The sequence below is a fragment of the Xenia sp. Carnegie-2017 genome, unplaced genomic scaffold (assembly GCF_021976095.1).
Source record: "Xenia sp. Carnegie-2017 unplaced genomic scaffold, XeniaSp_v1 HiC_scaffold_22, whole genome shotgun sequence".
Taxonomy (NCBI): domain Eukaryota; kingdom Metazoa; phylum Cnidaria; class Anthozoa; order Malacalcyonacea; family Xeniidae; genus Xenia; species Xenia sp. Carnegie-2017.
Genome location: NW_025813485.1, coordinates 16,785,072 through 16,797,783, shown reverse-complemented (window position 1 = coordinate 16,797,783; position 12,712 = coordinate 16,785,072). Strand labels below are relative to the sequence as shown.

Sequence of the window (12,712 nt, the reverse complement as noted above, 5' to 3'; positions counted from 1 at the left end):
TCATCAAAACGACTTGAACTATTGATTGAAGTCTGATCGAGATGTGATCAGGCGAATGTTACAAGAATACAATGTTCGATATCGATATGTTCGCGTTAATTAGGAAGGAAACGCTTTACACTCAAGATAAAAAATTCTTTGAATGTCATGCAAGACGTTTCAATTATCAATGTTATAAGCTACGTGGTGCTGTGTTGATGACATTGTAGCTTGAGAGCGTTTCATAAATCAAAATTTATTACATTACTCGTAAATCAATCAAGAAGCTATATTAAATTAATCTGTTTCTTTAAGTTGCTTACCTTGTTTTGAAACATAAAAAAACTCACTTTAAAATGTCTTGACTTGCGATAAAACTCTTGACAGTTGGACTTCCGGAAATAAACGACAACAGGAAAAGTAAATTAAATAAGACACTTGCTTCTGGATGTACCCTCCCCCGGTTCCTTAGTTTGCTCCAGGGCATGGCACAGTGTACAAATGGTTGTCTGTCTTGTGCTTGTAAGAACTAGGAAACTGAAATGTACGTTACTGAAAATTTAAGATCAGCATTGATTGAGTTGAGACCCATTTAGGTAACTTCTCACAGAAACTTTTAGGAAATAAACAAATGTTCAAATTTTAAACATTGTTAACATGTAAATAAACAACATAACTTTCTACAAAGTAAATTTGCAACAGAACATAAGATGTTTCTGAAATTTAGACTCTTCTATTATGTAACAATTGAAATATTAATATTCCTATTTTAGAGAAATTTCCTAATGTTACGTATTTCCGGAAACAAAAATTTTCAACAGTAAATTATGCAAAATTATTCATACAATCGTGGATGATGAATGTGTAGTTGCATACTCAAAACTTTTTATACAAAATAGCGAAATTAAGAAACGTGATTAAGAATAAATACATCACTGAAAAAAATTCACTTTACTTCGTTTTAAGTTGTTTTGAACAAATATCACAGTTTAGTGTAACCAGTTCGCATTATGTAGAATAATAAATTGAAAAACAGAAACTAACTGTTCCTCTCATGTTGTTCCAACCATTTATGACTCGAAATGTTGTACAAAAAAACATAACTTTCCTTAAAGTGTTTATATTACGAATTTTAGCCCCCTTTTTTATTAGCTAAATTGAAAGACCTTGTTTCAGTGATTTTAAATCTGCAATTATAATTAAAATTGGATTGGTGAAAGTGATTTTATGGACGTTCAAAGTCACGATTTTCAGCATTTTTTTTGCGAACTTTTTGATTGGTATGCTAATGACTTGTGACGTAGAAAGTTGAACACATATATCAACATGGCGTATTCTACTAGTAATCTTAATAAGAAACGCGGAGGAAAACGCTGTGTTGCTGGCGGACCTAATCAAATTAGTTGCGCCAATGATTCAAAAACCGAAGGAATGTCGATGCATCTGTTTCCTAAAAAAGAAACAGAGCTGCAAAGACATAGAAAATGGGTAAATTTTGTGCGTAAAGATAGACCGGGTTTTGAGGCCTCCTCTACCTCGTGTCTATGTTCTGCACATTTTGAAGATTCTTGTTTTGACCTTAATTTGAGCGTGCAAGTCAAGCTCAAAAGAAGGTTGAAGAAAGATGCTATCCCAACCATTGACGTGGCTGGGATTCCTGAACCATTACAAGACGAAATAACCGATCGAAAGCGAAGACAGGTAAGTTTACGCTTTTTATGTTAATTTTTCTTTTGTCATATGTAAATTTGATATAAGTTTTGTAGATTATTCGACATACTCTCCATAAGCCATCGCTGAAGGAAACATGTTCTCTTGATGAGGAAGTACCATCTACTAGTGATGGAGCTGAGCATGTTGAAGTATGCACTGGGGAAGCAAACGATTCGCCATTTGAAGAAGAACTACATGAAGTTGGTGAAGATATTTGTGAATCCCAGTCTCCATGTAAATCGTGCCATCGTCTTAAGAAAAAACTTACATCTTTACAAAAGACTTTAAGCTGGTATAAAAAGACTAAAGCATCTTTGAAGAAAAAGGCCCAGAAGTTGCAAAATGAATATCTAAGCGAAATCAGGGAAAATCATAATAGATCCGTGGTGACCAGCATTAATATACATGATGAAATGCAGGGGGAGTGCTGAAGACCTTTTTGAAGGAGAATCATACATGGACTACTCCTCTTTCAAAGAGTCTAGTCAGAGTGAAGATTTAGATGAAGATACCACAAGTAATACAGTCAAGTAATAAAGAATTAGATCTCTGTTGTATTTCATAATAATGAATTTTCTTAATCGTGTTACAGAATTGATGAAGGAGCAAGCTAGCATGAACAACCTATGTTCATGGTATTTTACATCTCATTGATTGAGTTATTTGAAAAATTTTGCTTTAACTGCAAGGCTGAAAATCCAAAAGTACACATTAAAAACATTGGTTCGATGGCCATTGTAGAGAAAAATTGTGGTAAATGTGTTGAAAAGAACTTTATGTGGAGAAACCAACCTATGGTTTTGGGAAGATATCCAGCTGGAAACGTTATGACTAGTTTTGGTATATTGATGTCTGGTTTCAGTATAAGTCAGGCCATGCTGATATTCAAGCACATGAATCTCTCAGCAAATAGTGTGTCCACTTATCATGTGCATCAATGCACCTTCTTGTTTCCAGCTATTCTGAAGCATTGGGAAAGCTATCAGTCAAAGTTAATTGAAGATGTGAAAAAAAGTGATGCGGATTTCCAGACATGGTCAGGAGATGGACGCTTTGATTCTAAGGGGTACAGTGCGAAATATGAAGTCTACACAATTTGGAGCAACACAACATCAAAGCTGGTTCATTTTGAATTGCTTCAGCTATTATTGAATGATGAAAATCATTGTTTGTTGTGTTTTTATTTTCAATGATGGAAGCATTTTGATTTTTAACAGGCCAATGAAGTTGGTAGCAGTAATGCCATGGAACTGGAGGGAGCAAAAAGATCTTTTCAGTTTCTTGAGAAATCTGGGCTTACCATGAATGTTTTCATCAGTGACAGGCTCAAAGGGATAGCAAAGTGGATCCGAAACGAAAAAAAAGAACAAAGCACTTTAATGATATCTGGCATGTAAATAAAAGTATTGCTAAACAACTTAAGATGGCAGGCAAAGAGAAAGGGTGTGAAATAATCAATGAATGGTTGGGTGGTATTCGCCAACATTTGTATTGGAGTGCTCAAACTACTATAATTGGCTTTGAAGAGCTTGGAAATCTATTGTGAGACACATGGCTAACAAGCATGATAACCACCCCGATGCATTATTCCCATCGTGTGCTCATGGTCAGATCCCAGAGCGGAAATGGATACCAATAGGTAACTTAAAATACTCAGCTATTGTTGCAATTGAATAGTACGAGGTTGTATGTCATACTATAGTCACAACTCTATACATGAAACACAATTTCACAACCTTTTAGGAACTATTGCATATGATAAGATATGCTCTATCCTACTCAAGCCAAGCATTTTGAAAGACATCGGCAAACTTTCACCAGATGGCCAGACTAGTTGTCTTGAAGGCTTTCATTCCACCCTGAACCATTGGCATCCAAAAATGACTCATTTTTCATGGCTTGGAACATTTTTCAGGTCAGCATTTTAATGCCTTGAAATATATTTTCTCATCTGCTGCGGTATTTTTTTAATTTTTTCTTGATAGACGTGTTATTGCCATACGTCATTTCAATGAAAATGTTCATCGTCAGTCGAAGAAATCAAAGGATGGTCAAGTGGGGTATAACATAAATTTCCCTAAGTATAAGTTGGGTGAGGAAGCAGTGCAGGAAGTGTCTGTGAAGCTATCTTAAGGTATGCTAATTTTTAGATTGTTTTGTAGACTATGAGAATTGAAGCATCAGTAACAAATTATTTTTCATATCAATTTGTAGAATATGTTGAACAAGTAAAGAATGTTCTTTTCATGTCTAATAAACAAGAACTTTCAACTATAATGAAAAGATATAGAGGAAAAGCACCCAAACCTTTGTGCAGCCAGTTTCCCACCAAACGATCCAAAGCTGAAGCAATAAAAAAATATGTTGCGAGGAACAAGCTTGTCAGTCATGCACTTTATCCGTGCTGTAAGTATGGGATAATGGTATTGTTTACAATTATTTTAGGATGTGATGATCTGCAATTTTTCCTTAGTGGAACAGCAAAGACAGAAGCTAGAAGACCTAACAGATGATGTGGATCAAATTTTAAATAGTGCTGGGAATAAAAGTACTCGCAAATGTACAAATGCAAAGCTCCAATGAAAGGACATCCTCGAGGTCAATGCTCCACTGAAAAAGAATAAATTGAAGTTGGTAGATGATAGGGCAGTGGTCAGACATTGCTTGGAGCCTGTCTGGAATGGAGAAGTAAGGCACCTCCTTCCCACCACCAGCCTGAGGGTTCACCTTAGGCAAGTGATAGTACCCTCTAGCCTCCCTATCTGGGCACTGATATACACACCTTTCCTGATGATTACAGTATTAATATATTATTGAATGGTATGTATACTTGTCAGATTGAAGATGACTATCTCACTCGATAGTACAGCATGGCCATTTTGTGAAAAACGAAAGTTAATACCAAGAGGGGACTTGTGGTGTACTTGTGTCATCCGAAGGATGTTAATAATCTCATCGATATCTTGGGTTTTATTACGTAAAGATCGAATTTCTTGTCGGTCTGATATACAAGCAACATGTGCACAACTTAACATAGTCTTTTCTATCCTTCCTACAAAACATTGTCACTGTACCAGATGACTCTCTGCTAAAATTTTCATTATCTCTAAACTTTAAATTTGATAAATAACGAAATGTAGGCGATGATTTTTTGGCATAAAGAAATTCAACATACTCCGACGCTTTCCATCCAAATTTTTCGTTCATGTCTTTCTTTAAAAAATCTTCGTCATTTTCCCTGTCCAGCGCTACAGTCACATACAAACGTGGCTCTGGGTTAAATGTTATTCCACAACGTCCATTTATCCAAGGAAATCTGCATGAAATAATACACATTCAAGCTACACTCTACTAAATATTGCAGTAATCGTATTTTAAAAACTTTCTGTGTATTTTTTACTGACATAAAGCTTTATACTATTGCTATTAATTGTTCATGTATACGTTTAATTTTAAACTGAAAAAAAGTTACAAGACTTTTTTCAATATACCTTAAGCGTTATAACAGTCCCTGCTATAAATTACTCTTGCTAAAAACAGTTATTTAGGAGGTTCGTTGTGTTTAAATTATGCTTTTTGTTTGAAAAGAGACAAGAAGATATATTTGAGTATCTTATGCTATAGCAAAAAACATTAAATTAAAAGATATCAAATAGATTTATACTTACTTCTTTAATTTTTCTATCACGTCTTTGCGAATATTGTAATAATCGTGGAGAAATCCACTTTTGAAATTTGGATCAAAATCATCGTCTTCAGAATCTTCATCATCACAATATACTTTGGACTCTTCAGTAACATCTGAAAAAACAATGTTCCTCTTTGAACACAATCGTTTCCTCACTTAGGCCTGTTTTATACGTTGCATTTTACATGCGTCGAATGCATTAGAGACAAAAGAAAATGAGATAAAATTCCTCATTATCTTTTGTTTTGATGTTTGGTCGGTGCGTGTATTTGAAGAAGAAAGTTTCATTTAATTTGGCTAAGTTTTTATTTACGTGTATACTAAATAATGTAATAATATGCCTTTTACAATAGGTTTCATACTATAACAACTTCTGCAAACTTTAAAAATATCATGTTTCTACGTAGTAGTGACGTAGCTGATGAAGAGTTGGAGTTAAAAAATTTGAGCAAGATATACCTTAAATTGAAGTTATAGATTTTAATTCTACTCGTCATCATGATAAGTCATGGCATAACATGCCTTTTCATACATTTATGTTAAATTTGTATTCTTTTCAAGCTACTCGTTCGTTCCTCGCACATGGCAAGAAAGAAGTACAATCAAATTCTGCCTTAAGAAAATTTGTTCAGTTTTTAAATTAACTGCATGCAAGGACCTTCACATATTTCACACGTAAAAAACGGAAAATAGTGCAACCTAGTGCAGATATGAAAAAGTTGCTTAAACTAAATTGTTTCAAGCGTAAGTGTTGTCATGCCAGTGTTTATTGTCTTAAGATCAAAATTATGCACGGAAGTATTTTTCTCCTAAGCTTTATGTCTTCTAAGTTTTTATATTGTTTTTTAATTTGTTATACCTTTGATATTGTGCGTTAAAAAAAAATTGCCGCATAAAGAATATAACTTAATCATGTTCTAAGATTTGAATCCTACTTTATGCAGTAAACTACTTGGTTTAAGCGAAGAGCTTTTTGTGGGATAGGTTATCTATGTAGTCAAAATGATTATTCTCAAATTTGATTTAAAATAGTTGTGATATTAAAATTGTCAATGAAGAAATCAGTTTTATTAATTTTAGGTTTTTTTTCCATATTTTTTCCTATAAAACTGTATCTTTTTTGCGAAGGAATAAGGAAAAGTGAGACACCTGGTCTGCTTTACGTTTGAGGTTTTGCGTATAAAATTTGTTATAATCAATGCTGGTTTTTTAAAGTATCTTAATGTTACAAAAGTAACATGAGTTATTTGAAATAATACAACATAAAACAAACACCAAAATTTGTAACGCTTTGCGTTATCTGTGATTGCAAAATGTTCTAACCGCTTAGTTTTATAACAAGGAACAATATTTATAAACAAAAGTTAAGGAATATTTGAAGAACTAATGAAATCAACTTGATCTAAATTCGAAGTATTTTCACAATTTTCCCTCTTTGACTATGAAAGAGTTCAACTATCAAAGCTCTAAATTTTGTATATTTACCTTCTAATATAATAAGCATACCTTTTGTTTTCTCCGTACGAACGGGTAAATTTGAAGGGGATTTAGCGTCAGCAGTATCGTCAGACTTTTTTCCTTTAAAAAGACATAAAAATAAAAGCAAGTAAACCATAGCGTAAAATAGAAGGGTGCTTTTTATAATAAATATGTTTCTAGGGAAAGACTGAGTTAAGTGGAAATTATAAAGTTTACTGGATTAAATAAAAAATCATCTGTCAATGATTCAGCTTGTTCGTTTTTTAAGGTCTTAAGATCTATCAACCAACTGATCTCATATTTGTCTTTGTTGACAACAAGATAATTTAAAGCAGCAGAAGATTTTCCCACTCCAATTGATCCATGCAAAATTATTGGAACTCCTTTTTGCAATCGCTGAAGTTGATCATCTAATTCCCTTCTTTGAAAATACTGATAATCTGGCTTGCGCAATTGGAAGCCCTGATTTTTCTATCTAGGATAAAAGATTCTCACCAAAAATTTTTAAAAAATAGACAAATGAGTGACATTATTACATTTAATTATTAGATGCATTTCTTGATTGGATTAACAGTTGTTGGTATCCTATTGATAGTTTATGGAAACATGCAGAAGGAAAAGATACAAATTTATTACCTTCAATTGAAACAGCTCCATTATTTACTTCACTGGAAGAGCCAGCATGAGTAATATGTAGAGGAGCATTATTTACTTCACTTGAAGTACCAGTATGAGTAACATTAACTGTCATGTGATCACCAATTATAGTATTGCCGCCAGTTATAGATATATTCCTGTTAGACTCGGCCATCACAACTAGAGGAAAAATGATCATTTTCACTTCATCGTTTGCTATACTTGAAATTAATACTTAGAAGGAAAATTTTGCCTTCTGTGTCATATGTGCAAACATCAGACAATAATATTGACATACGCGAGCCATTTATCTCAATGGCCATTATGAATTACAATTCAACATATTCACTCTTTTATTCGCGTTTATATGGTCTTATTCAGAGCATCTGAAAAACTTTCACTTTAAAAAGTTTACATGTACATCGTATGACGAAACATCACGTGATTTCTAAATATATTAACAATACTAATATTTTTAATAAATGCCTCTCCCCCCCCCCTTAATTTAAATTCATTCCTCCCAATTCCTACGCCTACGACGTCAAGTATTTCATCACATCAAGAAATACACGACACTTTAACTCGTTCAGATTCGTCGGTAGGTTTTTATTGAAATAGCATCAATGCTTGTTTTCTTTCTAGAAATGTTTAACTTTCGACTTTTCGGTTTTAAAATGAACACAACACAGCGCTCTATAAAATATTCTACATTATGACTAAAAACTAAAAATAGTTCTTAATTTTGTCCAACAATTTATGATCATAAGTGAGTATAGAATTAAAAGACAGCTAACAGCGTCGTTCGTGACTGTTGTCAGTTGACAATATGAAACATAAATGAAACAATTACATTACTCAATAAACATTATCCGTAAACAGTTATCAAATATCAATATTGTCCACATACCACTGTTCCAATGCTACCGGCTAATAACTTACACTATACCATTTCTATGATTTGTACATTTGTTTTCTGCAATCTGTTCTTATGTGCATAAACATTATGATTTTTAGTAGTTATGTGCATAAACATTATGATTTATGACTTTTATTTTTAGTGCGTTTTTTTATAATTGAAGAACATTGAACCTGATCGATGAGGGGCTTGCATAGCAACATGCTTTCCATCTATTGCGCCTACTCAGTGATCAAAATTCCACTTTGATTCAAAATCGTGTGCAATTTGTCTCCACTCGTCTTCAGTGGATGGTACTTTTAATATATCGTTACTTAGCATTACAGTCAAAATAGCTTCGCAAGTTTCGTTGATAATTCGACTTATTGACGTGGGACTTATTCGATAGGCCATTGCTATGGTAATTTGAGCATCTCCAGTGCACAAATAACGTAAAGTTACGCACAGCCGCTCGCTTGGGGTTATTACTTTCCTTCGTTGAGACGATTTCTTCAAATAGGGACCAATCCATTGAAGCAGTTCCTTAAATTGTTTTGGTGTCATTCGGAAATATGTAAAAAATAAAACTTGATCATATAACCAAAGATCTTTGATTAGTCGATTCATTTCTCCTTTAATATCACGTTCTCTACATAGTTTTCGCACCCACACACTTTTCTTAAACTTATCTCTTCGATTGAGCCTCCTCTTAAGTAAATACAACATCAAAAGTCGTTTATTTAAAGCCGCTATATTGTTAATTTTGTAACAAGCTCGGTTTTCTGAAGAAACATAGATTACTACAGTGGAAATGGATGCAGGAACTTTTTCCGTCAATTGTAGAGAAATATTTCTTTCTATAGAAAGTTTTCAATAAGTGGAAATCCGCCTTTACACTCAAGATAAAAAATTCTTTGAATGTCATGCTAGACGTTTCAATTATCAATGTTATAAGCACGTGGTGCTGTGTTGATAACATTGTAGCTTGAAAGCGTTTCATAAATCAAAATTTATTACATTACTCGTAAATCAATCAAGAAGCTGTAATAATTAATCTGTTTCTTTAAGTTGCTTACCTTGCCTTGAAACATAAAAAAAAACTCACTTTAAAATGTCTTGACTTGCGATAAAACTCTTGACAGTTGGACTTCCGTAAATAACGACAACAGGAAAAGTAAATTAAATAAGACACTTGCTTCTCGATGTAACCTCCCCTCGGTTGCTTAGTCTGCTCCAGAGCATGGCACAGTGTACAAATGATTGTCTGTCTTGTGCTTGTAAGAACTAGGAAACTGAAATGTACATTACTGAAAATTTAAGATCAGCATTGATGGAGCTGAGACCCATTTAGGTAACTTCTCACTGAAACTTTTAGGAAATAAACAAATGTTCAAATTTTAAACATTGTTAACATGTAAATGAACAACATAACTTTCTACAAAGTAAATTTGCAACAGAACATAAGATGTTTCTGAAATTTAGACTCTTCTATTATGTAACAATTGAAATATTAATATTCCTTATTTAGAGAAATTTCCTACCTAATGTTACGTATTTCCGGAAACAAAAATTTTCAACAGTAAATTATGCAAAATTATTCATAAAATCGTGGATGATGAATGTGTTGTTGCATACTCAAACTTTTTTATATAAAATAGCGAAATTAAGAAACGTGATTAAGAATAAATACATCACTGAAAAAAATTCACTTTACTTCGTTTTAAGTTATTTTGAACAATTATCACAGTTTAGTGTAACCAGTTCGCATTATGTAGAATAATAAATTGAAAAACAGAAACTGTTCCTCTCATGTTGTTCCAACCATTTATGACTCGAAATGTTGTACAAAAAAAACATAACTTTCCTTAAGTATCAGTTTATGATGCAGTTACACTCTAATTATTTTCACGGGCACCCAGTGTTTTGGGTGTCAGTTGCGCGACGATTGCAAAGGTAAAATCCAACGAACAGTTATTGTTTCCTTTTTTTGTTGAAAAATAAAGGAACTGAAACAATAAAACAATATCCGTAAATAAGATACAATAAATTTGTAAAAAAGTGGAGTTTAGTATATTGGTATGTTAAATTTAGAAACAGTAAAGTTATAGTTAAAATATTTGTATGATAAAGTAGGAAGGATACGAGTATATTACTAAAACATTGGTATTGTAAAGCAAAAAAAAACATTGAAGTTCAGCTTGGCTGTAAACAATTTGTACAACTAAACAGCTAGGGAGCAAAACTTGCATTCGAAATGTTTTACGTAAGGAAACTGCAACAATTTACAATTTACAGGCGTATTACTTTCGTTAAAATGTCAATTTTGAAAACAAAATATCGATATCGTTGACAAGAAATCTAACGATAAGGCACATCAGGGCCTTCCTTTTTTATCTTTTCGGCCAGATCTCTGTTTTCCGTGCTAGCAATAATAGCAGTTGCCAGTTCCTCGTACCACAGCTTCTTCTTATGACGGGATTTCCACCAATACTTTAGCATGGTATATCCTTGCCAGACGACACCACGTTCGTCTATTTCGATTTGTTCAATTTTCTCATCACTAATATTAAGGAAGATAGCCAAATCTTTCCAATCACCTGGGATTTTCTTCGCCAAATTCATTAGATATTTCTCAATAGCTGCAACAGTCAATACAGGGTTTTAAGAATCTTAAACAGATGTGTTAAAAATATCATAAAGCAACTATAATTACAAAGATGGAATTTCTTTACAAGAATAAATATGAAAATTTATGAGTGATTGCCAAAGTCATTTATAATATAACAACAAAATATTTATAATCACATTAGTACAGTTTGTTTTTATTTACACTTGCTAGAAATAGTTACTTCAACTATCTTTTTATTTTCCTTTTCCAAGAGTAAAGTGTATTTATGTCAAGAAAATGAGGTTTTTCTATCCTTTTAGTTGGGGGAGAACAAATGCAAGGTGACAGGTATTACTTATTTGTAACGTTTCTTGTAGGTGGGTTTCCCTGAAGAAATAAAAGATATTTATTGTGTTTGCACAGGCTTATGCAAACCGAGGAGACCGTTAAGAGAACTCGAGAGCAGATCAGTGTAAGCCCGAGACCGAAAGTTGCACATGCTTGAGATTTCTCACAAACGTCTCGAAGGTTTGCATTAGGAAGTGCAAATACGAAAAATATCTTTATTTCTTTTATAAAAAAAAATGATGCGAAACAGACAAATTTGAAACGAACGTTTTAATTTTCCTCTTGAATGTATTCAAGACTGATTTGCAAATTCTCTTTGATTTTTCTTGCTTGTTGTAATATAGTTAGTAAACAATGTAATTTTTTATTGTTTACCCACCTTGAGATTCTTCATTCTCACTGGTTGTTGAAGGGCAATTGACAGTCGATGACGCACCATATGTCTTGCTGGTCTCAGGTGTAGACTCACTAGTGTCAGGTGTAGACTCACTAGTGTCAGGTGTAGACTCACTGGTGTCAGGTGTAGACTCACTGGTGTCAGGTGTAGACTCATTGGTCTCAGGTATCCTTTGTTGTTCATCAAGGATCCGGGGCATCCCCGCTACAAAAATGGTTTAAGATGTTCGCTTAAATGAATTCACAACAGTCCATAGTATTGACTCAATAGGTGACAGATGAAAAGGATGTAAAACTGAGAAAAGTTGGATAACTTGCTGGGTTGTTTTTCTTTAAATTGATAGTTTCTCTTCAGTTTCCTTCAATTATTATTTTCAAAATATGCATTTATTTCTTATATCTTACATTGAAGTTTATTAGAGGATTTCGAATATTCAGGAGAGACACGACTTGGGTGATCAACAAAGACAAACAGCTTTCACACAGAAAAAATTGATAATAGACATTTAAACTGTACTATTAATTTCATTTTCCAAAGAGTAAATAATAAAGCGTGATGTGTTTCAAACTTAAATTTTGCTCTGAAAAAAGTATTTTGTTATGCGGTGAATGATAATTAAGTGGTTTTGAAAACCAAAATCTGATGTAGCTCATCAAATTTTTACCTTGTTTCTTCAGTCGTAAATGGGCGATTGCTCGCACAATGTTTACTGCGTGGATTTTACGAATACGTTCAACGACTTCAGGCTTTTGTTGCAGCATTTCTCGAAGGTTTTCATTACTTTTGCATTGTTTAAGATGACGGAATGAAATCACCAAAGCAGTAAACCTTATACGGCCAATTCTACTGTAAACATTTGCTAAACCCACCACGGCTTCAAGATGATGCAAATGCTGACTATCTTCACTTGCGTTTTCAGCTGATATGGCAAACATCTCTATCGCTTGTTTGTAGAAACTTTCCTGAGTG

General features: G+C 33.3%; 2 protein-coding genes, 1 long non-coding RNA gene and 1 pseudogene across 3 annotated transcripts in view; 2 read left to right on the top strand and 2 right to left on the bottom strand.

Annotated features, from left to right (window-relative positions):
• Positions 1–12,712, bottom strand: part of LOC124447007 — a 62,562-nt gene that overhangs the window by 44,626 nt on the left and 5,224 nt on the right. The window contains exons 2-3 of the mRNA XM_046997905.1: positions 6,887–6,958; positions 5,361–5,493 (exon numbers count right to left, since the gene is read on the bottom strand). The gene's annotated coding sequence lies outside the window, so the exon portion shown is untranslated. The remainder of the gene's footprint in view (positions 1–5,360; positions 5,494–6,886; positions 6,959–12,712) is intronic.
• LOC124445228 lies at positions 2,907–3,641 on the top strand (annotated as a pseudogene).
• On the top strand, positions 3,685–6,437 carry LOC124447017. The gene is made up of 3 exons (XR_006948582.1): positions 3,685–3,826; positions 3,907–4,098; positions 4,166–6,437. It is a non-coding gene; the product is annotated as an uncharacterized LOC124447017 (long non-coding RNA).
• The window catches only part of LOC124447008, a 3,536-nt gene continuing 1,261 nt past the window's right edge, over positions 10,438–12,712 (bottom strand). The window contains exons 1-3 of the mRNA XM_046997913.1: positions 12,408–12,712; positions 11,726–11,947; positions 10,438–11,029 (exon numbers count right to left, since the gene is read on the bottom strand). The exon at positions 12,408–12,712 is cut by the window's right edge and continues 1,261 nt beyond it. Coding sequence (XP_046853869.1) covers positions 10,749–11,029; positions 11,726–11,947; positions 12,408–12,712 — 808 coding nt within the window. The 3' untranslated portion in view covers positions 10,438–10,748. The remainder of the gene's footprint in view (positions 11,030–11,725; positions 11,948–12,407) is intronic.